The sequence below is a fragment of the Encephalitozoon cuniculi genome, chromosome IV (assembly GCF_000091225.2).
Source record: "Encephalitozoon cuniculi GB-M1 chromosome IV, complete sequence".
In the NCBI taxonomy this organism is placed as follows: Eukaryota; Fungi; Microsporidia; family Unikaryonidae; genus Encephalitozoon; species Encephalitozoon cuniculi.
Genome location: NC_003231.1, coordinates 41,013 through 64,548, shown reverse-complemented (window position 1 = coordinate 64,548; position 23,536 = coordinate 41,013). Strand labels below are relative to the sequence as shown.

The 23,536-nt window shown below is 46.1% G+C and overlaps 19 protein-coding genes across 19 annotated transcripts, besides 2 other annotated features; 9 read left to right on the top strand and 10 right to left on the bottom strand.

Annotated features, from left to right (window-relative positions):
• Positions 1 to 71: 71 nt before the first annotated feature.
• Positions 72 to 488, top strand: ECU04_0500 (uncharacterized protein; the record flags this gene model as incomplete). Its single annotated transcript, NM_001041083.1, has 1 exon — positions 72 to 488. The coding sequence occupies one exon, from the start codon at positions 72 to 74 to the stop codon at positions 486 to 488; it is 417 nt and encodes a 138-aa protein (NP_584733.1).
• A 39-nt stretch (positions 489 to 527) lies between these two features.
• ECU04_0490 (uncharacterized protein) lies at positions 528 to 2,768 on the bottom strand (the record flags this gene model as incomplete). The annotated part of the gene is made up of 1 exon (NM_001041082.1): positions 528 to 2,768. One exon carries the CDS (start codon positions 2,766 to 2,768, stop codon positions 528 to 530), a length of 2,241 nt encoding a protein of 746 aa, NP_584732.1.
• A 114-nt stretch (positions 2,769 to 2,882) lies between these two features.
• Positions 2,883 to 3,253, bottom strand: ECU04_0485 (uncharacterized protein; the record flags this gene model as incomplete). Its single annotated transcript, NM_001415583.1, has 2 exons — positions 2,883 to 3,059; positions 3,083 to 3,253. 2 exons carry the CDS (start codon positions 3,251 to 3,253, stop codon positions 2,883 to 2,885), a joined length of 348 nt encoding a protein of 115 aa, NP_001402481.1.
• Positions 3,254 to 3,457: 204 nt separating this feature from the next.
• Positions 3,458 to 5,125, top strand: ECU04_0480 (MdlB-type ABC transporter; the record flags this gene model as incomplete). The annotated part of the gene is made up of 1 exon (NM_001041081.1): positions 3,458 to 5,125. One exon carries the CDS (start codon positions 3,458 to 3,460, stop codon positions 5,123 to 5,125), a length of 1,668 nt encoding a protein of 555 aa, NP_584731.1.
• Positions 5,126 to 5,229: 104 nt separating this feature from the next.
• Positions 5,230 to 6,033, top strand: ECU04_0470 (uncharacterized protein; the record flags this gene model as incomplete). The annotated part of the gene is made up of 1 exon (NM_001041080.1): positions 5,230 to 6,033. One exon carries the CDS (start codon positions 5,230 to 5,232, stop codon positions 6,031 to 6,033), a length of 804 nt encoding a protein of 267 aa, NP_584730.1.
• Positions 6,034 to 6,082: 49 nt separating this feature from the next.
• On the top strand, positions 6,083 to 6,916 carry ECU04_0460 (putative dimethyladenosine transferase; the record flags this gene model as incomplete). Its single annotated transcript, NM_001041079.1, has 1 exon — positions 6,083 to 6,916. The coding sequence occupies one exon, from the start codon at positions 6,083 to 6,085 to the stop codon at positions 6,914 to 6,916; it is 834 nt and encodes a 277-aa protein (NP_584729.1).
• Positions 6,917 to 6,967: 51 nt separating this feature from the next.
• Positions 6,968 to 7,082, bottom strand: a tRNA (tRNA-Ile).
• Positions 7,004 to 7,044: an intron.
• Positions 7,083 to 7,279: 197 nt separating the features above from the next.
• Positions 7,280 to 8,038, top strand: ECU04_0450 (40S ribosomal protein SA; the record flags this gene model as incomplete). The annotated part of the gene is made up of 1 exon (NM_001041078.1): positions 7,280 to 8,038. The coding sequence occupies one exon, from the start codon at positions 7,280 to 7,282 to the stop codon at positions 8,036 to 8,038; it is 759 nt and encodes a 252-aa protein (NP_584728.1).
• A 97-nt stretch (positions 8,039 to 8,135) lies between these two features.
• Positions 8,136 to 10,031, top strand: ECU04_0440 (uncharacterized protein; the record flags this gene model as incomplete). Its single annotated transcript, NM_001041077.1, has 1 exon — positions 8,136 to 10,031. The coding sequence occupies one exon, from the start codon at positions 8,136 to 8,138 to the stop codon at positions 10,029 to 10,031; it is 1,896 nt and encodes a 631-aa protein (NP_584727.1).
• A 38-nt stretch (positions 10,032 to 10,069) lies between these two features.
• ECU04_0430 (uncharacterized protein) lies at positions 10,070 to 11,128 on the bottom strand (the record flags this gene model as incomplete). Its single annotated transcript, NM_001041076.2, has 1 exon — positions 10,070 to 11,128. The coding sequence occupies one exon, from the start codon at positions 11,126 to 11,128 to the stop codon at positions 10,070 to 10,072; it is 1,059 nt and encodes a 352-aa protein (NP_584726.2).
• An 85-nt stretch (positions 11,129 to 11,213) lies between these two features.
• ECU04_0420 (proteasome regulatory particle lid subunit RPN8) lies at positions 11,214 to 11,990 on the bottom strand (the record flags this gene model as incomplete). Its single annotated transcript, NM_001041075.1, has 1 exon — positions 11,214 to 11,990. One exon carries the CDS (start codon positions 11,988 to 11,990, stop codon positions 11,214 to 11,216), a length of 777 nt encoding a protein of 258 aa, NP_584725.1.
• A 111-nt stretch (positions 11,991 to 12,101) lies between these two features.
• ECU04_0415 (uncharacterized protein) lies at positions 12,102 to 12,335 on the bottom strand (the record flags this gene model as incomplete). The annotated part of the gene is made up of 1 exon (NM_001415582.1): positions 12,102 to 12,335. One exon carries the CDS (start codon positions 12,333 to 12,335, stop codon positions 12,102 to 12,104), a length of 234 nt encoding a protein of 77 aa, NP_001402480.1.
• Positions 12,336 to 12,389: 54 nt separating this feature from the next.
• ECU04_0410 (uncharacterized protein) lies at positions 12,390 to 14,723 on the bottom strand (the record flags this gene model as incomplete). Its single annotated transcript, NM_001041074.1, has 1 exon — positions 12,390 to 14,723. One exon carries the CDS (start codon positions 14,721 to 14,723, stop codon positions 12,390 to 12,392), a length of 2,334 nt encoding a protein of 777 aa, NP_584724.1.
• A 177-nt stretch (positions 14,724 to 14,900) lies between these two features.
• ECU04_0400 (heat shock transcription factor) lies at positions 14,901 to 15,635 on the bottom strand (the record flags this gene model as incomplete). Its single annotated transcript, NM_001041073.2, has 1 exon — positions 14,901 to 15,635. The coding sequence occupies one exon, from the start codon at positions 15,633 to 15,635 to the stop codon at positions 14,901 to 14,903; it is 735 nt and encodes a 244-aa protein (NP_584723.2).
• A 282-nt stretch (positions 15,636 to 15,917) lies between these two features.
• On the top strand, positions 15,918 to 17,096 carry ECU04_0380 (uncharacterized protein; the record flags this gene model as incomplete). The annotated part of the gene is made up of 1 exon (NM_001041071.1): positions 15,918 to 17,096. The coding sequence occupies one exon, from the start codon at positions 15,918 to 15,920 to the stop codon at positions 17,094 to 17,096; it is 1,179 nt and encodes a 392-aa protein (NP_584721.1).
• A 138-nt stretch (positions 17,097 to 17,234) lies between these two features.
• ECU04_0370 (uncharacterized protein) lies at positions 17,235 to 18,440 on the bottom strand (the record flags this gene model as incomplete). The annotated part of the gene is made up of 1 exon (NM_001041070.1): positions 17,235 to 18,440. The coding sequence occupies one exon, from the start codon at positions 18,438 to 18,440 to the stop codon at positions 17,235 to 17,237; it is 1,206 nt and encodes a 401-aa protein (NP_584720.1).
• Positions 18,441 to 18,503: 63 nt separating this feature from the next.
• On the top strand, positions 18,504 to 19,028 carry ECU04_0360 (uncharacterized protein; the record flags this gene model as incomplete). Its single annotated transcript, NM_001041069.1, has 1 exon — positions 18,504 to 19,028. The coding sequence occupies one exon, from the start codon at positions 18,504 to 18,506 to the stop codon at positions 19,026 to 19,028; it is 525 nt and encodes a 174-aa protein (NP_584719.1).
• Positions 19,029 to 19,112: 84 nt separating this feature from the next.
• ECU04_0350 (uncharacterized protein) lies at positions 19,113 to 22,547 on the bottom strand (the record flags this gene model as incomplete). The annotated part of the gene is made up of 1 exon (NM_001041068.1): positions 19,113 to 22,547. The coding sequence occupies one exon, from the start codon at positions 22,545 to 22,547 to the stop codon at positions 19,113 to 19,115; it is 3,435 nt and encodes a 1,144-aa protein (NP_584718.1).
• A 201-nt stretch (positions 22,548 to 22,748) lies between these two features.
• Positions 22,749 to 23,054, bottom strand: ECU04_0340 (uncharacterized protein; the record flags this gene model as incomplete). Its single annotated transcript, NM_001041067.1, has 1 exon — positions 22,749 to 23,054. One exon carries the CDS (start codon positions 23,052 to 23,054, stop codon positions 22,749 to 22,751), a length of 306 nt encoding a protein of 101 aa, NP_584717.1.
• Positions 23,055 to 23,096: 42 nt separating this feature from the next.
• On the top strand, positions 23,097 to 23,477 carry ECU04_0330 (uncharacterized protein; the record flags this gene model as incomplete). The annotated part of the gene is made up of 1 exon (NM_001041066.1): positions 23,097 to 23,477. One exon carries the CDS (start codon positions 23,097 to 23,099, stop codon positions 23,475 to 23,477), a length of 381 nt encoding a protein of 126 aa, NP_584716.1.
• Between the last annotated feature and the right edge of the window lie 59 nt (positions 23,478 to 23,536).

The window sequence follows — 23,536 nt, the reverse complement described above, 5'->3', positions numbered from 1 at the left end:
TTTTAGGACTCTGGTGACGGAATGGGGCTTGATAGATTTCTGCTTTGTTTTGGGTAAGGTTTTGTGCTAGGATGAGAAACAGAGCCTCCTCTTCTTCCCGGATGGATGGCTCCATCGGCAAGAGAGCCAGGATGATGTTTGTTCGGATCAAGAAGGAAAGTGTCTTGAACGAAGGCTCCAATAAATACTTTTACGAGTATACTGTGAAGAATGATAGGGTAGGTCTACTCATGCACGAAGGATATGGCAAGGTGTTTTATGAGTGCAGAGGAACGGAAGAAATGGACCATGATGAGGATGGCGAGTTCAGGATGGAGCCAACTGAAGATGAGGCTACGTTTCTTAAGACACTTCCAGGCGAATCCCACCACAGTGGTCTCAGAAGAAGCATAAAGAAAAGACGTTACTGCAAGAGAGTTTGCAGATTAGTTGATCCAGCAACGAACCTGGACCTTTGCAGTGACGAGCATGAAGAGGCCCTGGTTTGAAGAGCAAGACGGTGCCAAGGATGTGGAAATAATTTATTTTCAAAGCAGAAAGAATCCTGCAGTCAGCTCCAAGGCAGTTTCGAGCTTTCCCTCCAACTTGTCTTTGGACGAGTATTCTGGGAGCAGCAGGGTGTTGAAACAGGTCTGTGAGGAGGGTAGTCTGTCTGTATCGCATCCGTTTCGCATTATGACAAGCTTCAATGATGCAGGCCCGGAAACAGGTATTCTATCGTTCCCTGTGATGAACTGAAGGAGCTTCTTCCTCTTCTTCCTGTTGAATGCTTCAAATATCTCCCAGAAGTAGACAATGATGGGAGAGTCCTCCCTGAATCCTGAGTATGTGGTCGTGGATCTTATTGCCTTGATATCAAATGTATTCGACCCCATCATTATCTTTTCCAGCTCCTTTGGATCCAGGTACGCCAGCTTATCCTTGTCAATTATCGAGTAGAACCCTCTTTTGATGGATTCGAACTGGGGCTTTATAAGGGCGTCTGTGTGAAACTCAACATACTTCTCAATAAACAGCCTCATGTTTTCAGACGTCAGCTTTATGTCCTCTCCATTTTTTACAAGGGGGTACGACCTCGGAATTCCATCAACGCTGTGCTCAACAACAAACCTGAGGTCCAGGCTATCGACCTCATCCCTTGAGAGCCTTCGCAGGTTTCTCAGAGATGTAGCTATCCCAGAGGATATCTCCCTGAGATCGTCAAGAGTTGGCCTTCTGTCAAGAAGCTTCTTGAAAAACAGGCTTGGGAACGGAATGTTAAGGACAACATTGTTGTAAAGCGCTATGGCGATTATCCGGCCAATGGCCTCATATCCCTCCCCGTCTCCTTCGTGGGGCCTGATCCAGATCCTGTTCTCCGTGTGCTCAAACAGCCTTTCGTCCTCCTTTATCTCTTGGCTCAGGAGCTGGAAGTACTCTTTTCTTATCCCTCCAGAGTCTACGCCCTCCTCGTTCCTAAACGTGATTCTAAGCTGCTTCCTGGCATCCAAAACATTTATCTTTTTGAATATCTCAATGCTATCTCTGTACACAGTTTCCCTGCTGACCGTGATAAACAGATACGGATCCACGTGTCCTTCAAACAGCGACTTGAAGAACGAATCCTGCAGAGAGGTCTTCATCCTGTCGTTGTTCTCGTACTTGATCAGTTCTGCCTTAATGTGCACAGGGAGAATAAACTGAAAGTTGAGAGGTGTTTTTGACTTCGCCCTGAAGTGCTTGAACTCCTCACGGAAATTCATTCGGGAGCAAAAAGAGACCAGATAGAACTTCTTGTAGCTGAGTAGTCCACACTCTTCATTCACAAGGTATAGCAGGTGCAGTATACTCAGCAAATTGTCGATCCTCTTGCTCTCTCTGCTATCAACCACCTCCGAGGAATTAAGAATACAGGTTATGTTGTCTACAAGCATTGAAAGATCAACCTTTGTAAACTTAGGTAAGTATATGCAGATCGGCATATCTCCCCTGGAATCTATCCTTTCTCCCCTGCACGTGATGCCTTCGCTGAGCGTGGTCTTTTTGAGCATTTCGCTATATAGGCTGCGAATGCTGTCGAACGTCTTATACAGGGTCGGGTAATATGTCTCATCAACATCACCATATTTGCTTATTGTGCAGTAAATCCTGAGAATAATCATCCCAAGAGTAAAATGCAGTGAGCCTTCGTACTTCTTAAGCAGTAGCTGCAGCACCCCAATAAGAATATACCTGTCTTCCACCGTGATTTCCTCCTTTCCGGAGATCAGGCCGCAAATGGAGTGATCAAGTCTGGTAGTGGCATCAAACTCGCCCCTCATCTCATTGATCTTCAGACATCCAAACCTATCGTCGGACCTATGGCCCTTGGAAAGCGGGGTGCCTTTCTTTCTGAACATCCTCTTGGCCCACTCGACAGACTGCATTCCATTTTCCATTCTCAGGACGCCTCTGCTCTCTCTGTCCTTGACATAGAGTTCCGGGCCACTGTCCGGGCCGAATCTGCTTTCCTCCACAGACGTGCCTCTTCTGGGCCCCATCGTGCCTAAACGAAAGAAGAAGTCCAGGATCACGCTCCCACTAGCATCAACACTTATGGAAGAAGTTTGCTCAATAGTCCTGCGTATATTCCTGCACAGAAACACGTCTCCATATCTCGAAAATAGCTCAGACAGTGTCTCGGCAGCTTCATCCTCGAGCCCATCCCTGCAGAACACCTTGTAACAGGGTATTTGACTACAGCACCCTGTCATCTGCTGCTTGTACTCATCTTTGAGGCATGAGTTCATTGCACCAGGGGATTTGTTTTGGCTCTAATATGAAGCCATACCCGGCGTCCCTTTCTTCGGCATAAAAGGAGCTTCTAAGGAGATAAATAAAGGGTGGCCTCTAGTGGGCTGTGATCAAGCGAACAGCCTGAACCTCCTAAAGTACTCAACCACCTCCGGTATCTGGTCCCTGCTGTATGGCCTGAGGGATATGCATGTGGGTATGTTTTCCGGACTCTCGATCCAGACAGTGTGGTCTATGCCTTTCGCAACAAGGTAGCTTTCAGTCTCTTTTACATCTTTTTCCCCGATCTAAAATTAGCTTGGGCACTTACCTTGAGAACTATCTTTGCCATGGATTTTAGGTCTCTCAGATACTCTATTGTGTCCGGGTGGCCTCTATACTTTTCGATAGAGCAGACACTTGAATGGCAGGCCTGGGCAACCAATGCGCCTCTTGAGAAATTCAAGTCATCTCTGAGCAGAATGTATTGCACAAAAGCCATTCCAAGGGCTATGGAATTCTGGAAATGCCACCTAAAAGTAACTGTTTTAGAAGCACAAAATCAGCCGCAAGTACCCCTTTCTCATTAGTCATAATGCCATGTCTAGAGGAACAGACGGCCAATTCTATGAAAACTTTCAAGATTTCTTGATCCAGCCGAGTTGACCCAGCAGACGAAAAGAATGAGAAAATTCTACCCCGGGAAATGAAGGAGGTCATGAAGAGATCCAGCAAGCTGTCGGTGATAAAGACCGTGATGTTCAAGTATGTTCTTGGGTCGCCGGTTGTGAGGGTTATGATGCTTCCGGTTGTTGTAACGCTGTTGGCTGCAGGATATGGGGAGATATTCATCACACAGATTCTAAATGACATCCAGGAAAAGGCCAGCGATGCAGAGGTGGTAAACGAGAAGATCAGGATATACCTGATTGCCGCGCTTTCCTCGTATGTTTTTGGACTAGCGTCGCTGTTTGCGATGTCGAGTTATATAGAAAGCGTCTGCAGAGACTACATCATAGATCTATACAGAGACCACATTTCCATGTCGTTCTCTGACTTCAAGAAGATAGGTGTGGGAAATATGATTTCGTTCATGAACAGGAAGATTTTATCTCTGCAAGAGGTCCTGGAGTCCACTGTAAAGGTCTTCATCATGACTCTGTGCTGCATCCTCATAACAATGGCGAAGATCCAGTCGGAGGTTGGAAGCCGTTATGGACTGCTGATTGGAGGCGTTGTGGTTGCCTATGGAGCATGCGTGATTGTTATAAACCACTATAGAAACATTATCCGGCTGAAAATGAACAGGGAGATTGATCTGTGTGAGAGGAAGATCTACAACAACATACTGAACTATGACATCATAAAGTCGTATAACAACGAGGAGCTGGAGGCAAATGAAGTGTATAGATGCATGGGTGCGCAGACACGGTATGGAAAGATGTACTGGAGCTGGCTGCAGGTTGGAAACTTTATCGGAGAAAACATATTTGTCATGGCCATGTTTATAATGACTATGCAGTTTTCAAACAACGATGCAAGGAAGGTTGGGTTCCAGGACTATACCCTGATGTTCTCTTTGAGCAATCAGCTCCGGATGTATTGCGTCAATATAAGCAACAGCTTTGGACTGATATTGCTAAACCTGACGAACATGGCACAGAACAGAATTGAACCCAGCAGACTAGACATTCAGGAGCCGGGATATTACAAGAAGGATTTTGACGCGCTGATCAGGATTTCGGAGCTGGAGATATCAGTCGGAGACAAGAGGCTGATAAGGGGAGTGAATATGGACATAGGGAAAGGAGAGAAGATAGGGATATCTGGAGACAATGGAAGCGGCAAGACATCGTTTATTAGGGCTCTCCTAGGTTTTTTTGACTATTCCGGAAGCATTCTTGTCGACGGTATTGAGCTGAGTACGTTGAATAAGGAGGGACTCCGACAAATGATATCATACTCTCCCCAAGAGTCGCAGCTGTTCAATGAGTCGATTATTAGCAATATAAAGGACGGGAACATATACATGAGTGATGAGGAGGCTGTTGAGATCTGCAAGAAGTATGGGATGGATGATATGTTCACTAGTCTCGACGACGGATACCAAACGCTTGTTGGAAATCGAGGGAACAGGCTGAGTGGAGGACAAAGGCAAAAGGTCAGCATGATGAGGACTGTTGTCAAAGATGCACCGATATACATATTTGACCAGGTGACCTCGCATGTGGACAAAGAGTCCGAGAATAACATGGTTGACATGATTATGAAAAACCTCTCTGACAAGACTGTTATAATGGTGGTGCAAAACTCTGACCTGCTTGATAGGTTTGATAAGATATATTATTTCTCTAATGGGGGCATATCCAGTTGAAAAAATAAAGTACATGATGGACAACTCTGCTGCTATATCTCTTCTCAGCTATGGAAGAGTTTCTAGAATTGTTTTTGTAATGCCCCGAAAAGTGAGGTGATCCTATGGAAGGTACAAAGTTCTTTGCAGAGGCTCCTGATGTCTCGCTTAGGCTGGTGGGGGGAATCGTGGGTTGTAAGGAATTTGTGGTGCATGATGGGAATGTGTTTTGTTTGACAAGCAGGAATACGCTGGTTGCTCTGCCCTCGCACGAGGAGTACGAGTTTTATGAAGACATACTCGGCATGGGGATTCACGAGCATTATATATATCTAGTGTTCATGACCTCCAAGATCATTGTCTTTGACGCCATCTGCAGAGAGGTTGTTGTCAACTTTCCGGGGATGGGCGAATGCATTAGAAAGGTGGTGGTCAGCAGCAACGGAATGTACCTTCTCTCTGAGAATGGCTTCTTGTACAAATCTGGATTTGGAAACATAAAATATGTTAAGCAGGCTGTTGCATGCGAAACGGAGGATAGAAGATCGGCGATACAGGACTTCTGGGTTGATGGAGACTCTGTCTTCTATGCTACGCACATCGGGCACGTCTACAGAGACTCGAGAATGATACTGAAGGCTTTCGATGCTGTTCGGATGCTAGTGCCCCATAGTGAGCATCTGTACATAGTGACCGGGAGAAATCTGCTCTTGAAATACAACACCAGAAGGCTGAGGGTTCTTTTCAAGGCGGATGTCGGAAGTTCCAGAGTCATTCGAGATCATCTTGTAGCCTGCGACGGCACAGCAATCGACCTCTCCAGAGAAGTTTTCATGAAGATTCCGAAGGATGCGAGATGCATAGTCAGAGCAGGGAAGACTCTGTATGTCCTGACGCCATCGGGGGTTTTTGCTGGAGCATCTGGATGATTAAATCTTGCTTGTACTGTTAAATTTTTGCATATGGCAGGGTGCTCAAATGGTGAATCCGAAGTTCAACAAACAGCATGGGCAGCACATACTGAAAAACTTGGGTGTGATTGACACAATAATAGAAAGGGCAAGGATAAAGCCAACGGACACCGTGCTGGAAGTGGGTGGAGGCACAGGGAATCTGACGATGAAGCTGCTCCAAAAGGCGAAGAAGGTGGTGTGTTACGAAATAGATCCCAGGCTAGCAGCGGAGCTAGCGAAAAAGGTGAATGGGACGCCGGGGATGGCACAGAAGTTTCAGCTATTTGTGGGAGATGCGTTGAAGCACGACTTCCCCCATTTCGATCTCTGCATCACCAACCTACCGTACCAGATTAGCAGTCCGTTTGTATTCAAGCTTCTGAAGTACGACTTCAAGTGTGCGTTTATAATGTTCCAGAAGGAGTTTTCCGATAGGTTGGTGGCAAGGCCTGGAAGTCCTGAGTACTGCAGACTATCTGTCGGAGCACAGATACTTGCGCAGATAGACCATGTTTTAAAGGTGTCGAAGAACAGCTTTGTGCCGCCACCAAAGGTCGAGTCGAGCTTTGTAAGGATTGAGCCCCGGATTCCAAGGCCGCCAATAGACCTCGGGGAGTTTGATAGGTTTCTGAAGATATGTTTTCTTCGAAAGAACAAAACACTCAGGGCAAACTTCAAGAACTCCTCTCTGGTCAGCAAGATAAAAAACGACCCTAACTTTGAAAATACTACGCCCGACGATGTATTTGAAAGGGTTCTGTCTGGAGCCGATCTTGCAGGGGCAAGGGCTGCCAAGATGGATCTTGACGATTTTCTTGCTCTACTGCTGGAGTTTAGGAAGGTGAACATTTACTTTTGACGGCAGGGGGGTGCAAAGTCAATTAAAAGGTTGCGATGTCTGCAGCAAAAATGCCTCCAGCGGGGCTCGAACCCGCGACCTTGGCATATCTTAGCAGTGTAAGCCAAGTTTTGCACAGCTTTCCAGCATATAAGTACCACGCTCTGACCGACTGAGCTACGGGGGCTTGCAAACCTTCCACAGAAGTGTCCAATTATCGCACTCAACCCCCGACCAGATGGCAACAAATAAGCGCTCCATGGTGGAGACGAGGAAGTGGATCGAGTGAATGGGAAGTTGCTTTGCGCGCCACCTTCCGGCATTTCCTTTCGGGGCGCTGCTCTTCATCTAATCCAAAATCCTGAAAAATTTTGCACCCTTGAAATGCCACAAGATAACACCAGGATCTCGGATAGCATTAAAATACCAGACGAGTTCGTTAAGCTGCTGATAGTCAGCCAGTCGCATCTTGGAGGAACCTCCACGAACAAGAGCTTTGCCAGGTACCTCTATGGAACTAGGCCTCGCGACAGAATCAACATCATTGATATCAATGCGACATGGGAAAAGCTCATCATTGCAGCAAGAGCTTTCTGTGGCATAAAGCACCCCTCCAGCATCGCAGTGGTGTCTACGAAGACGTTTGGGAGAAAGCCTGTTGTCAAGTTCTGCGAAGCGGTCGGAGCAACGCCGATAACCGGAAGATTTATTCCGGGGTCGTTTACAAACTCGGAAGTCAAGCGAGTATATGACCCAAGAGTCCTTATTGTTTCTGACACATATGCTGACAAGCAGGCTATCTTGGAGTCGCAATACTGTAACCTTCCCACGATTGCATTTGTTAACACAGACAATTCTTTAGTGGGGGTAGACATTGCAATTCCCATGAACAACAGATCTCCATCGGCAATTGCTGCAGGGTTTTTTATCTTGTCAAGGTTAATTAATTACATGAAGACTGGGGCTGAGCTTGTTCGAGACATGAAGGAGGTTGAGCTCTTCCTGTTTAGAGATAGCGTCGAGCTTGAGCAGCTTGTTGAGGAGCAGCTTCTTGAGACAACAGACTCCATTCTTAATGTTGGAAAGGAGGGGATTTTGAGTGGGATAGGCACTGGGAATGCCGACGAGTGGAACAGCTTCTAGCCATGGGATTAAATTATCTTGAACATCTTTTCTTTCAGGTTATGGTGTGTTTGTTTCTCCGAGTGCTATATGAGAAGCCTGTTCTTGTCTCCCCCAGATGAAGAGCATCCATGTAAGCCAGCTAAGGGCTGGGTCGTTCAACCTGGTCAGCCTCATAGAGGAATCTGTGGACATCAGAGAGGACAGCATCTTCCAAACGCACGCCGAGTTGGTGGAGCTTGTTGGAGACCTCGAGAGCATAAGGGAAGGCCTGTTTTTCAAGAAAGAAAAGCTCAACACAAAGCTCCGCACCATCGAGGATGCCTTGAAGCTGGAGAAGATTGACGACCTAAGCAGGGAGATAAGCCAGATATGCCTGGAGCCGCTTGGCTCATCGAGGGATGTGCTTGAGAGAAACAAGGAAATAAACCATCTCAAGAGGATGGAAAAGGGAGTGAAGTATCTGATGGAAATCGAGAAGGGAGGCTTCAAGGTGCTCGACAGCCTCATATCGAGTGACAGCGAGGATGACTGGAGGTTTCTTTGCTTTTTTCTGTACAGCATCTCAAAGGTTGTTGAAGATGACGGGGAGCTTCAAAAGTACAACAAGCTTGTAGAGGACAAGATGCTTCATGTGTTCGAAGAGGGGAACAAGAAGGGAAACAAGGCGATGATGAGATCTGCATACAACTCGCTGCTTGAAATGGGCAAGGAAAACTCTCTTGTCTACTCGTATGTATACTCTCTAGACCTGTTTAAGAAGCCCATTAGAATGGTCCGCAAGGAGGAAAGAATCATAGACCTCGACTTCCACACAACAGACCACAGTACATTCGTGGAGTTGGTAGACAAAGTCAGAGATACATACGACGCCGACTTCCGAGATCTCAAAGACATTTTTGCAGACACAAAGGACGTGTACAAGGTAATACACAAGAAGGTGTACGATGACATCATTTCGACGGCACTGAGCGACTATCTCAAGGGAACAAGCCCCTGCACATTCCTACTGGGGCTCGAAAGCTGTTATAGGAATCTCCGCGTACTTGGATCGTTCATCGAGACAATAGATCCTGGGTTTGATGGGTCGTACGCCACCGAGGATCTTGTTTCGCAATACACAAGAATGGCCGTCGACAAGGAAAAGGCCTTTTTTGATCAGATCTACGAGATTCTTGCTCTTCGGAGGCAGAGCGAAACGAAGTATATCATCCTCGGGGAGGAGGCTGGAAGCACTGCCGACAGCATATTTGTGTACAAGCAGTTCCTGAACGTCATAAACTTTACCCTCGAAAGATCTAGCAAGTTCTACAGCGAGGCTGATGAGGATGAGCTCATTGACTTTTTTTTCAGAAAGATCGGCGGATTCATCGGGATTGTCTACGATTCGATACAGGACAAGCTTGAGGTAGTGAAAACTCTGAAATTCATCTATCTGGTGACGGTGAAGTACTTTGCAGATAAGTCCTGGAAGCTTGTGACCTTCAGAGATAAGATCGACAGGAAGCTTAGAGACGCCCTCGAAGACCAAATAGAAACGTGTTCCATGAGGATCGGGGTTAGAGTCAAGCAGGAGGATTTCGCAAACCTAGAGGGGTGCGAGAGGGTGCTGGAGATTGTGAGACACGAAATCAACAGAGCTGCTGAGATGACTATAGAAGGCAAAAACTTCAAGATTCTGGTGAACCGAATCTTCTGTCTCCTCTATTCCACGTTATATAGCAGAATACTGCAGCTCACGTTTGATGAGGAGCAATCCAGAAACATGGTAGAGTATGTCTCCAAGATCCTAGAGTTTGCCAAGGAACTCGGGTGTGCCGAGTCCATCCAAAAGTCCACCCACCTCTATAACCTGGCCATGCTGGTGTCCGTTCCTGAGGAAGACTTCGAATCATTCTATAGTCTCTTGGTAGGGAGGATATCTGATGATGAGGTTCTGAAGATATTGAGGTGTAGAAAAGACAGAGAAAAGGTGCAGGGCAAGGTGTCTGCCTCAAGTGGCAAAGACATGTGACTCTAGGGACTCTTGGTGAAGCAGATGCTGTAGAAGTTTTACTTTATTCCTAGAAGAAACTTGCCCCTTGAGAGTCCCGAGGACAGGAGGGTCGCTTCTGTTGCAAACTTGACCTTACTCCAGATGGAGACCTTAGCATATTTAAGCACAACCTGCGGGATACCATTATGACTGATAGAAAGAGTATACACACGGCATCCGGATGTGTCTACCAGCATGAAATCTATGAAGTCGCTGACCATTCTCAAGGCTGTCAAGCATAGGGTCATGGAGATATAGAGAATGTGGAAGTGCACGACATTGAACATAATTAGAAGAAGAAACGAGAAGATCAGCACAGACATGAAGATTTGGTCCGTATTGAGAATCACCGAATCCCTCCGCTTCCTCAGAGGGTTGTAGCTGCTGTTGTTTAGCAGATGAACGGCCTCGATCAACAAGCTTGCTAAGAAGGAGCACGTGCGCGAAAGGGCTCCCAGATATACTGTAGTTGGAATCACATAAATCCCACCGACAAATACTATGGGATGCCCCATCCTCAGAAATGCCTTTTGGATGGCGCAGAAAAACCTTATGAAGGCACCCAGCGTTGTCTTTATAGTTATGATTTGCTTTGCTTCAGCTGAGCAACTTACTATATAATTCACAGCATGCTGTGGAACATCAACCAGAAGATACTCAACAGCTCTTCTCAACAACCATAAGAGCACAGGAACGACAAAGCAACTTATCCTTCTTTTCCTCAAGCACACTGTGCCCTTGGGCATGGGGTGGAAAGGCATCTCTGACAGTTTCGAAAGAAAGTGCCTCTTTGACAAGAAAAAGTCATACGGGTGGGGAGACGGAACAAGCTCCACAAACTCAACCCTGCTGTCTACTTGGTAAATTGTTTCTAAATAAACAATTCTTCTATCGACAACCTTAAGAATTATCTCTTTCGACTCGATCTCCAGCTTATTTCCGTCTCTCTGCACCGTGGTATCCGGAGGTGAATCATCCCAGGGGGGATTAAACACCAGGCATCTTCCGTGCACTACCTGCTGGTTGACTTTACCAGAATCTCCATGGCTCAGGAAAACTATGTGGCCAATCCCCATTATACCCTGGACAAAAATTTGGAAAAAAAACCCAGAAACAAATTGTAAGGCATTTCCGCCAGGAATGTGACATGTTTTATTAAGGTTACGATGCACTCGTCTCAATCCCACTCTCAAGCCTATTCTTTCTAAGGTCATTCAATGCAACCACAGTCTTGGCAAGCACAGAGACATAGCAATCAGAAAGATTCTCGTCAAGAGGTCTTTCTAGCTTTGGAGTCGAATTGATGATTTCTTGGCAGAGATTGATGATCTCCTGGTTCAGATGAATGTCTCCACTTATTACATCATTGAGATAGGATCTTATCTCACCAAGAACCCCTCTGTAGACCGCCAATGATTCTTTTATTCCGTTGATCCGGGCTGCAATCGATCCACTTGCCTCTTCTCTGATGTCTCTTATCAGATGCTCGACTCCAACCTCCTCGGCCTCCTCGGCCTCTATACTGCATCCAACATGTACAAACTCGTCCTGTTCATCCAGCTTGAATGTCTGGACAGGAAGATCGTTTTCTCCGAGGTGAACATTGATGATGGCAAGGAACGGGCTTTCCACGAAGCTGCCCAGCGATCTCGTTATGTCAAGGTCGTTTTCATACATCCTGGGGCCTGTGTGGTACCATCCCATCACCTTAAGCTTATGATTGACCTTGTAGAACAGATCAAACATGCTTCTTATGTACGAGGTGTCCATGAACCATCCATCTTCGTCCTCTTCAAATATGCAGGCAAAGCTCTCTGTGATGTGAATCTCCCCATCGTCGTCCCCAAGCAATATGCCAGCAACTCTCTTAGTTCCCTTTCTTTTGTAGTGGTCAACTGCGGAAAGTAGTACCAATGGATGGACTATGACCTCGCTCATTTGGGGTATCCACTCCAGGTCTAAAAAAATAAACAAATCTAAACAGAGAGCCTGGACATGAAGGCACCTGATCAGAAGACTCGTGTCAATATGTAGATCCCAAAGCAAAGCTCATTTACTCTTAATCCTTTTTTCTCTCCTGCTTGTTCTCTTATGCTCTCTATCAACCGCAAGCTTACATATTGCCCCCATCGATCCCAGGACAAGAAACAGCGACATTAACGAGACTGCCGGAGAATCAAGTCCAAGCCATCTTGCAGCCACAGGGATTGCTACCGGAGATGCGAGCATAATGACTACGAAAACAGTCAGCTGCCGGTGGAACCTTCTTCTTTCTATCCCCATGAAAGCTTTGGGGTTGTGTTTTCATGCGCATAATCTCTGTTCGCCATTAATGCCTCATCGTTCCTCGTAGAATGCAGCCTCAGAGACTAGGTTTCTTTCAAGCTGGAGGATGAGCTCGCCGTTTTCAATGGAGCCTGCCCTAAGATACACCACTGTTGCCTTAGCAACAAGACTAACAAGACTGAATCTCCTACCCTCGAAGTGACATTTGATTTCCCTGTACTTCCTGGGAAACTTCGACAAAATAGAGTTGAATAGTCTCTTGTCGCTGTCCTTTGGGTACAGATCCTGCATGAAGGAGATGTCTTTCCCTAAGATCCTTTCAATCATAACAATAGCATGGGCAGGAATCCTCTTTTCATCTGCATGGAGATTGTTCACCGTAACCAAGAATGCCCTCGAGAAGAAGCTGTCAACATCCCTTGTCTTGCAGTCCAGATAGTATTTTAGCACATTGGATTCCGAAGAATCGGCAGCCATAGACTGCCTCAAGAGGCTCTCCAATTCGCAGCAAAATACCTTCCTGAGCATGCTCCTTACTATCCTAAAGTACTCTATTCCAACATGTCTACCGTCCGAATATCTTACAGAAAAAGCCTCACTCATGCTTCTAAAAACCCTCGAGTCCACATACTCTTGTGTCTCATCGCGCTCCCTGCATTCCTTGAAATACCTCAAAAGCACATCCATGACATATTCCCCGATAGGAACTTCTATACCATTAAGGATACACGTTGCGGCAGAGACCGAGTTGCTTTTGGGCTTATATGCCACCATGTCCCTAAACACACGGCTGCACTCAGGATTTGTGTCCTCAGCATCAATGCCGGCTTCTTCACTTATCCCCAACAACCTCAGAATAGCTTTGGTGGGAGGATCCAAATGGTCCATCTTTCCGTCATGTATTATCAGCTCGATACAAAGCACAAGATTTTCTCTCAGTCTTCTTAGTCCATCTGTGAGCTTCTCATGGTATTTGTTACTGCCTTCAAACCTGATCTCATGGATGACTCTGGCCAAAAACCACAGATAGTGTCTTGCCTGGATGGACTTGGTGGTGATCTCCATTCTGTGAACAGTCTTCTTTTCAAGCTTGCTAGCTAGCCTGTATATCTTACTTTTGTAGCCTTTGAGGAGCAGTGCTGCCACGTAATCCTTTACCCTAATCGTCCTTTTGGTCTCCAAAATGCGGTAACAAGCTTTCTCGCCAACTAGTCCAGACAGAAATCCTTGGTAATACTTAAAAATAGGCACATCCTGGTCTTTTATCTGCTTTATCATTCCATTCTGAAAATCCTTTGTCAGCCCAAGAAGACCTTCCACAACCTTGTCGGCTATATATTCATCATCGCTTCTGGCTACGACGCTATCTTTGGCCTCACACTCAGAAAGCTTGCCAAACTTGCACGACAGGTTCCTATTAAAGCTGCTCCTACACTTCTGCAGGAGAAACCACAGCTCATCGGTGTCATAAAAGCCTTCGCCTGTCCCATTCAAATCAGAAATAATGCTTCCATGCCTCATAAAAAAGAGAATCTCCCTTACAATGCTCATATATCCTCCCGGGCTCATACACTCCCCATTGCTTAGAATCACAAATGCTACCGGCTTCCTACCCACCGTCCCGTCTACCCCAATCCTCATGAAGAAATCCGTATCTCTCATCATTCTCTTCTGCTCCTCTATTTTGCATTCAACAAGATATCTGGTAAGGACAGACCCAACATAATCCCTGAGCAGCAATTTCTCTCCAGAGACTTTGCATTCTGCGCCGTCCAGATCGCCAGGCCAACGCTCTCGAAGAATGTTGAGCACTCTATTTGCTTCCTCCGTCTCTACATCCTGATCATCAGGAAAGTCTTCGTCAAGCCCGAGAAGTCTTCTTGATGCTGCCGAGGATGGGTCCATGCATCCCTTCATATCCTCGGCCCCTAGCAGCCTCGAGTTTCCACAGATGTTATATCTTATTTCGAAGTTCAGGATTTTGAAATTCTTCCTCTCTCTGCTTGGAAGCCTCTCTTCCCCAGATGCATCCACACCACTTCCTGGAACAAGGGCATCTCTAGAGATAAGGTCCAGGATGCTTGTGATAAATTCGAAGTACAGCTTTTCGTTGCTTTCCTGTCCCACGTCCAAAGTTATGATGTCAAAGCCATTCTTCTTGATGTCTGAAAATCTAATAGAAATGCATCCTAACTCCTCAACCGATACTGCTGGCGATTTTGATAGGCACATGTGGGCTTCCTGCATCCCACTATCCTTCGTAAACAGGGACTTTATGCAGGCCCCAAGTCTCGGCATAGAAAGAATGATGGTGATGACTCCAGACACTAAGGCAAATAGACATACCAGCGCACCCACAACCCTACTTCTTTTCCACACTTTCATCAAGGATGGAACTGCTTGGATTAAAATTAAAGGCCGTTAAACATTGGAAATTCGTTCTGTTGGGAAGACTCCTTGGTTACGTACTCATCTTTATTTTCTAGTACATCCATGGATACTAATGCCTGTTCATAACTCTATGGAAGTAAAGGCAGCATGAATCTATTTATATGCTTCTACTTAGAAAAAAGGGTCATAGTTGTCGTCCTTGGTGTCGGAATCAGCATGAGGAATCCCGCCCGGCTTGAAAGAAAGCTCCGGAATGCCTTTGTCTTGCAATGGCGGGGATGCCGGCTCGCATCCTTCTTTAAGGGGCCCTGAAAGCTCTCCAAGAAAGAAGTCCATTTCGTTGTGGGGATTATGCCCGCTGGGCTTGATCCGGGCCCCCAGGTCTTGGGAGTTCGTTCGGAAGACCCGAGAAAGAATTTCTATAAGGCCATTGAGGGCCCTTTCCTGCCTTTCTATGCGCTCCTTGCAGACAGAAAGCTCTGTATACAACTCCTGGTTCTGTACATACAGGTACTCCACTATCTCCTTCAGAGACCCGTCTCCAATCCGCATCCGAATGTCGCTGGACTTCTTCCTCTTGATCATCCGGAGCGAGTCGTCAAACCCTAGCAAATCCTCTCTTCCTTTCCTGAAATTCTTGTTGTAGTATATGTCCTCCTCCTCAATGTCTTTCGACTTAACAAATCCATAGCTGTTTAGCATCCGAACAAACGTTCCAAACTCCCTGGTCTTGGATATCAAAGGAAGCGTTTCCTTCACGAAGACATCTCGGTCATATATGTGAATCTTGAGTCCGTCCGGTGTCCAGCAGATCCCCTTGTACTTCTCGTTGTTGGTTGCCTTGTAGAGCTTCATTATGAACTTTGGTATTTTGTCAAAGTTGAAGCTTGTGCTTGATCTTTCCATGTCCCTGAACAGATTATATGGGTGTTGATTTTGGAAGGTTTCAACTAAAAGGACCCCGCGAGGCACATTCGGCACCTTACATTCATAAAACCTTCTTATGTCAGAGGACAGAGCATGAGGTATCAGGGCATCGCTCATAGGACTCTTCTATCATCCTTAGTCGCAGATGTCAAATGATCGCAGAATATTTGAAACCGTGCAACTGGAATCATAAACTCTCCCAGAACACCATTGGTACTCCGCGAAACCCTTCCTTTTAATGAGCCCTGGAGAGGCAGATTGATGCTCGGTGATCTATTCGACCCAGCACTATACAACACCTCGCTGTTAATCCAGTCAATACCAGGGCTGCTCATATCTCTTAGTGGCTTGATCCTCACGGGATCAGCACTAGCAGGCGCTGCCAACGACATCCATCTGACGGATGTCCCAATCATCCTTGAATCAAACTGCATTCTGGCATTCAAGGGAAACATAGAGCTCATATTTGCGATGTATCTCTCGTCGATGAGCCAGTCGCCCCTGTTTGTCTACAAGAAGTACTTCAGATATGTCTTTGACAACTCCAACCTGGTTTTGGCACAATCTGCAATAATAGGGTTTATGATAGGGCTAATAGGGATAGCAGCAAATATCTTATCTGAAGGGCCGGACATCAAGCTGAGCCTATCCATACTGGGAGGCTCGCTTGTGGCATGCACATTGACCTCGGTCTTGTTCATAATACTGCTCATAGTATCCATAGAGCTGTCCAAGTTTATGGACATCAATCCAGACAACATCATCCTTCCAACCATATCATCTCTTGGAGACTACCTGAATGTGAGGTCCCTGATATACTTTACCAAGTGGTTCAGGAATGCTTCGATATCATCATGCCTTGCCTGGATTTTTCTTTCAATCTCCACAGTACCTTTGTGCTTGTGCTTTGCACTGGCCGGCAAAAAAAGAGTTCCCCTCCAGTCTTCGGAGGTCCTTCTCATCACCTATGCAATTAGTACAACTAGTGGATATATCCTCGAAAGCTTCTCAGACAGGTTTCCAGTCCTTGCACCGTCCTTTCCTGTATTCAGCGGAATGTCAGTCTCGATAGCATTTATCTATTTACATAGGATATTCACATCAATCAACAACCAAACAGTTCACAACAGCAGAGAGTCTTACATAACACTGGTCCTGATTTCTGTGCTAATGTCTTTAATGTATCTTGCAATATCTGCATTCATGAAGCTCCAATACTCATACGAGTTTTGCATACTATTCACAATGCTTTTTGTGTCCCAGGTTACAATTCTACTGAGAGGTGTTTCTGTTATTGTTGAGTACCTAGACAAAAGGGAAGAAGATACAGGTGTTCTGGCTCTTCCGCTCATTACGTCTGCCTCCGACTTCCTCAGCACGATGTTTCTTCTGACTCTAGTGGCCATTCTAGATCTGTTTGATATAAAGCATAGTTTTTAATTGTTGTCTCTTCAGGATGTTTAAGCGCTGGTCTCTTGGCAGACGAGAGAACCACAATGCTGAAACTAGATGGATGTGTGTGAAGAGAAATGTGACGATTGCCAGGCTTTCGGTTTCTTGCTATTTCCTCTCAATCCTCTAGGAGCTTGCATCGATAAGATATCTCAGTCTGTCCAGAAGGTGGCTGCTGAAGAGATGAGAACAGGCCTGGAACTTCTCTATATTGCCTTCGGTTGGGTACTTTCTGAGTAGCTCCTCAACAAGCGCTTCATGGAAACTGTCAGCAGGATTCTTGCAGAGCATCTTCAGTGATATCTCATATGCAAGATGGAAGGACGGAACACATTCAACCATTCTCTTAACGAGACCGCATGGAAACCCTCTCATTACAATGACCTTCACAAGAACAGGCGTGTCGAGAATCAGCTGATGGACAACGCTTTTCAGCAGGCGTTTCTTGGGGTGAGATGAGAGGATTCTTTCAACGTAAATGGTCTTGACCAATACATCCAGGTTCTTCACCGGCCTTAGGGCTTTGCACTTTCTCCTGATGAAGTAGACGGATGCAGGAATATAGGCGCATAGTAGCCTTGGCCTGATCGGGATTGAGAGGGGATTCCTAAATATCTGCATCCTACTGGCCCAAGGCTTCCTTGCTCCAAACATCATTTCCGGATAGAAGTCCGTCAACACATGGAAGTATTTCTGTATCTGAGCAAAGTTGGACTTCAGAAATGTCCTTTTAAGCGTCCTGAAGTCTGCATTAGACTCGTGGATATATGCAAACCCCTCTTTGTATCCCATCTCCTTGGCCTTCAGGAGGTTGACAACTGCTGAGTGAGTGCCAGTCAAGTTGCCTACGCTCATCGTCTTCATCATTAATATGGATAGCGGAGAAATTTCCAGAAATCTAATTAGCTCTGCCTTCCTTGGCTCTGATATATTGGATATCACATCCCAAACGAAGGACTGGTCAACAAGCGACAGCTTTTTACTCGTTCTTTCAAGGTTTAGAAGGAACTCCATAACATTAGCGTAGTCGTTTTCGCTACACTTCCTGCCATCATATTTTTCAGGTCTATTCGGAACCTCCACCGCTATGTTCTTTCCTATAAGCCGCTTGACTATATAGCTGGCCATCTTGGTGCTTCTCATGAGGATGTTGAATGGCATTGGGCATGGTATTCCGGGAAGCATGTCATGGAACATCGCGTGGAGTACAAATGTTAGATACGGGTTTCCTATGCCCACAAGCTTGGTAAGAGGAGGGCGAAGGCGGGGCTCTCCTGCGCCTCTCATTAGGTATAGTTTTCTGATAGATTTCTTATCTACTTTATCAATCATCCTCGAGTCCCAGGGCCGCACGGTCGTTGAATAATAAAAGATCCAATCCCCGAGGGGCTTTGCATGGTTTGGATGGATGTCACCGAAGACAGCGTGGATGCAATTATAGAGAGATGCAGGGGGCTTAGAATAGGAGAGAAGGAATACAAGGACATGGTCAGAATGCTCATGGCGGAGACTCTGTCAGACATCCCTTCTCCAAAAGTTGTAAAGCTGATAGAAATGCTCATTTCGGCAGAGGCCAAGCAGATCTATTTGAATGAGGTGAAGAACTATTTACTTGTACATGACGAGGATCTCTACAAGCGCTACGCCGGGATGTTTCTGGATAATCCCGGAGTATTTGAGGCATTTGGAGTCCGCGGAAAAGAGAGAGAGCCTGTGGTAGAAGATGGGCCAAAGATGTTCAAAAGTTTAAGGCCCGAGCTGACAAGCTTAGGATCCAAAAGAAAGCCAAAGACCCTGAAGAAGGCTATCCGAAGGGAAAGTAGGATGTCTGCATACCGTAAGATGGTAAGGGAAAAGTCGGCCTCCATTGAATACAAAAAGAAAGTAGATGCAATGTACAGGAAGGCGCGAAAGGAATAATAAAGTTTACTTGGGGTCTGGCTTCTTGAGAGCTGCAGCGATACAAACAGTTAGATTAGGGCTTTTGGATGCAACCGTCTCAGGTTATGTAAGGTTGTATTTTTTCCAAGGCTTTTCCTGTGAGGTTTCCGAGTCGGTAAGGTGCTCGGTTACTGGCAATGATCTGGGCTTTCGAGTCACCTTGGCCTTCTTCTGTCTGTCGGAGATGCCGGACCTGGACTTTGGCCTTTTGCCTTTCTTCTTGATACATCCGTTCAACTCATCATCGTACTCCCTGGCCTCATTCTCAGCTATCCTCAAGTATTCTTTCTCAAACACCTCCAGATCCTCAAGCCACAGCTCTTTTGGTGTTTTACCCATCAGTTGATTGTACTCGCTCAGCCTCTTTGCATGTTCGTTGCTCAGCCTTTCGATTCTCTCGACAGTGAGGCTTAGTATCGACATGCTCAGAAGATATTCGTAGTCGTCAGCCCTTGCATATCCTCTGGACTCGAGATCAAAGATAACCTCACCTTTCCTTCTTCGGCTGATGACAAGCTCCCCCATGGAAACCTCCTTGATAAACCTTACCTTATTTTCCAACTTCTCCAGCTCCTCCCTCATCACCTTCAGCATGTTTTCCTTTCTTATCAGGTAATATCTGAGGCGTACACCATAAAACTCTTTCAGAATCTCTTGAGGCGTTGCATACTTCTTGATCCTGAGATTCTCATCGAAGCATACCATGTTGTTGACAGTAATAGTACTGTTTAGCTTTAGATTGCTAACAGGTTTCGAAAGCTTCACAGTAAAGCTTACAGTCTTCTCCGTATGGTACTCCTTGAAGTCCCTTGCAACCCCTGCCTGCACCAGAGACTCAAGGAACTCCTTGTAGTTCAAGGTCCAGGTTCCGACAGGGAGTTCAGTAATCTCTAGATCCATGTCTCCTTCGTATATCCCAGAAACCTGGAACTTCCCCTCTCCAATCTTTTCAATGGTCCCTCGAAAGTTCCTGTAGTATGGAACCATCTCCACTGGGTCCTCGCCTCTGATCATCCTCCGGATGTTCTCCACTACATCCACCGGATTGAAGTTTGGAATAGAAGTACTCCATCCAGTTCCAATTCCCTCAGCCCCATTAACCAATACCATTGGAATGATGGGCACATAGAACTCAGGCTCTATCGAAAAATTATCGTCGTTGAGATAGTTCAGAATCGCATCATCATTCTCATTGAATATCATCCTTGTGAGAGGAGATAGAGACGTGAAAATGTAACGCGGACTTGCCGCATCCTTTCCTCCCTGGAGTCTGCTTCCAAACTGTCCAATCGGAAGAAGAAGATTTATGTTGTTCGACCCAACAAAATCCTGAGCCAAGTTTACAATAGTGGAGCAAAGCGATTGCTCCCCATGATGATACGCGGACTGCTCCGAGACATAACCCACCAGCTGCGCCACCTTTATCTCAGACCTAAGATTCCTCTTGAAACAGCTGAAAATCACCTTTCTTTGCCCCGGCTTGAGCCCATCTACCAGACTTGGAATCGAACGGATGTTGTCTGCCATGGAAAACAAAATCAACTCTTTATTAACAAAGTCCGAAATCGATATCTGCGTCTGGGATTGGTCCAAAAACGTTCCGGGTGCAAAGTTCAGGAGCCATGTCTTTCTTGCGTCTGCCTTCTTCTTGTTGAATGCAAGGTCAATGAGCTCCTTATCCTCGGCTGCCAAGGGGGTGAAAGACTTGACATGGACCGGAAGGTTGCTGAAGTACTGCTTGGCATCTGCGCTTGTAGACGTCCCTAGCCCCTTATAGTACTTGATGTTCCATCCATCTTCATTTTTTTTGAACTCCTCGTACTCAGGCAACGTGAAGAAATCCCTGACCTGCCCCTTCTTTGTGGCTCTTATGATTGGTGTAATGAATTCCTGAAGAAACCCAGGTATCTTTAGCAACGAAGGATAGAAGTGGTCCAGGAAGTTGATTATTAGTCCTTTTATATGGCTTCCATCATGGTCCTGGTCCGTCATAATCATGACGTGCCCGTATCTAAGGCTTGACACATCCTCATAGACCTTATTGTGCTGCAGCCCCAGGATCTTCTTTATGCTTGAAATCTCGGCGTTCTCCATTATCTGCTTGTGGGATGCCTCTCTAACATTCAGCAGTTTTCCTCGTAGCGGAAAAACCCCATAGGCATCCCTCCCAACCACGCTCAGCCCAGCAACGGCCAGTGTCTTGGCAGAGTCCCCCTCAGTCAATATCAGCGTGCAGTCCTTCGATCTGCTTGTTCCAGCAAAGTTGGCATCCTCGAGCTTTGGAATTCCAGAAAGCCGGCTTGTCTTAGCCCCGTCCGTCTTCTTCAGCTGTTGGCTTTGCTTGGCCTTTGCGAAGGAGGTTATCTTCTGAACAATAGGCGTGTTCTTTATAATGCTCTTCACAAAGTCGCCCATAGGCTCGCATTTAGAGCCAAAGGCAGAAGCCCTCAGCGTAAGGTTTTCCTTCGTCTGCGAATCAAATGCTGGATTGTCAATGAGGCTATTGATGAAAACAAACATGCATGACCTGACTTGGAAGGGCCTTACCGAGAGCCCCTTTTCTTTTTTCTGTATCGCCTCAACCAACGGGTCTACAATCCGCTCAACCACATGGTTCACATGGGTCCCCCCCTTGGTTGTACAGATCCCGTTGACGAACGATACCTGCTGAAACTGCTCCTCGCTGGTGGTGAGGGCTAGCTCCCAGCGGTCGTTGATAACCTGGTGCACAACACTAGCCCCGGGAGGAATATATAGCTTCACATATTCCTTGAACCCTTTGACTTCAATTCTTTTTTCGTTCAGAAATATCTTCACGTCCTTGACAATCCCTGCAAGGTCATAGACCCTCTTCCTTAGCAGAGCTACTATGTCATCATCCAATCTGGTCATCTTGAATCTCCTCAGGTCGGGCTTAAATGTTATCTTTGTAAAGTCTCCCTTGGTGTACCTGCTAATCTCAGGATCCTCCTTGACTCCCATGTTGTCTCTGTATCTCTGTCTGTAGTACTTCTTGACTTCACAGTCTGCAGTCTCCACCACAAACTCCTTGCTGAATATGTTGCACAGCTTGGCTCCATATCCATTTCTCCCCCCGGTGACCTTCTTCTCGTCGTCATTGTAGTTCGACGACGTCAGCAGATTCCCAAATATAAGCTCAGGAACATACACGTTTTCCTCCTTGTGGATCCTAACAGGAATGCCCTTCCCATTATTGTACACAGATATCTCGTTGCCTTCAGGGTCAATGGAGACCTTGATAACATCCATCTTTGGATCCCGTATCTTGTTGTCTGCTGCATTGACAATTATCTCATCAAATATCTTGTACAGCCCAGGAACATATTCTATGCTCTTGTAGACCATTCTGCCGTTTTCCTCATCCCACACATACATCTCCTGTGCCTCCTTCTCCACAGACCCTATGTAGGTGTCGGGCCTAAGGAGTATGTGCTCCACAGGCGTCTTCTTCTGATATGTTTCTTCGATGGTTTTCATTTGTTGAAGGATATAAGAAGGACCGCTTTTCTACTTTTGGGACGACGAAAAATAGCTATAAATAATACAGATGCTTCAGGCCCAATACATCTCCCACAGAAAGCCTATCTTTTTATTCATCCAGAAAAGTCGGCACGAGTCCGCGGGTAGCTCACACCCCTCCTTGAAAGCAAGCACAATGGGCCCGTTTCCAAGGCCTACCTAGACTCCTAAATTCGCGTTCAACTCTCCAAACATGTTCGCAAGCATCTTGCCCCCATCTCTCTTATCCATCGCCTCAGGCTTCTCGACGTCAGCAGTAAGATACTTTAGTCTTACAAAATAATGATACATTTCCAGAGCAGAATCAATGAGGTCCACCGTTCTCCGGCTCGCAAAAAGCAAGTTCTGGACCTCGTCGCACTTGTCGGAACCTCCGGACCTCAGATACTGGAGAATCTCGGTAAAGTCCTCCAGAATCCTTTCTGCATTTGCCTCTATGCCCTTCACAAGCTCGATCCTTTCCATAATGGCTGCGGGATTTGTTGGAGTAAAAAATTTGCCCTAGGAATGTTCTTTGTGCCAAATATGATCGTTGTCGTGACGAGTGGAAAGAATGCAGGAAAGAAGGCTGTTGTGATAAAACAAATCGACGAGAGATATGTTCTAACTGCATGCGTCGTCAGGATTCCAAAAGAGCCTGAGGACCACCAGCCCAAATGGATCAAGCGTAGAAATGCCAAGTTCTACATCATACTCAAGAAGTACAACATTGCTCACCTCATTGCAACGAGATACAAGGCAGATCTAGGGCTAGCAACGATTGACTACAGCGGGATCGAGGACAATGCAGAGACCAAGAAGGTGCTTACTAACAAAACCAAGGACGCCATGATGAAGGCGTGGAAGGAGAACAAGGCAAAGTTCCTCTTCTCATCTCTTAGCTTTTGATCATTAAAGTTTTCTGACATTGTTTGAGGCTTCGGGTGTTTTGTGGACATACGGATTTC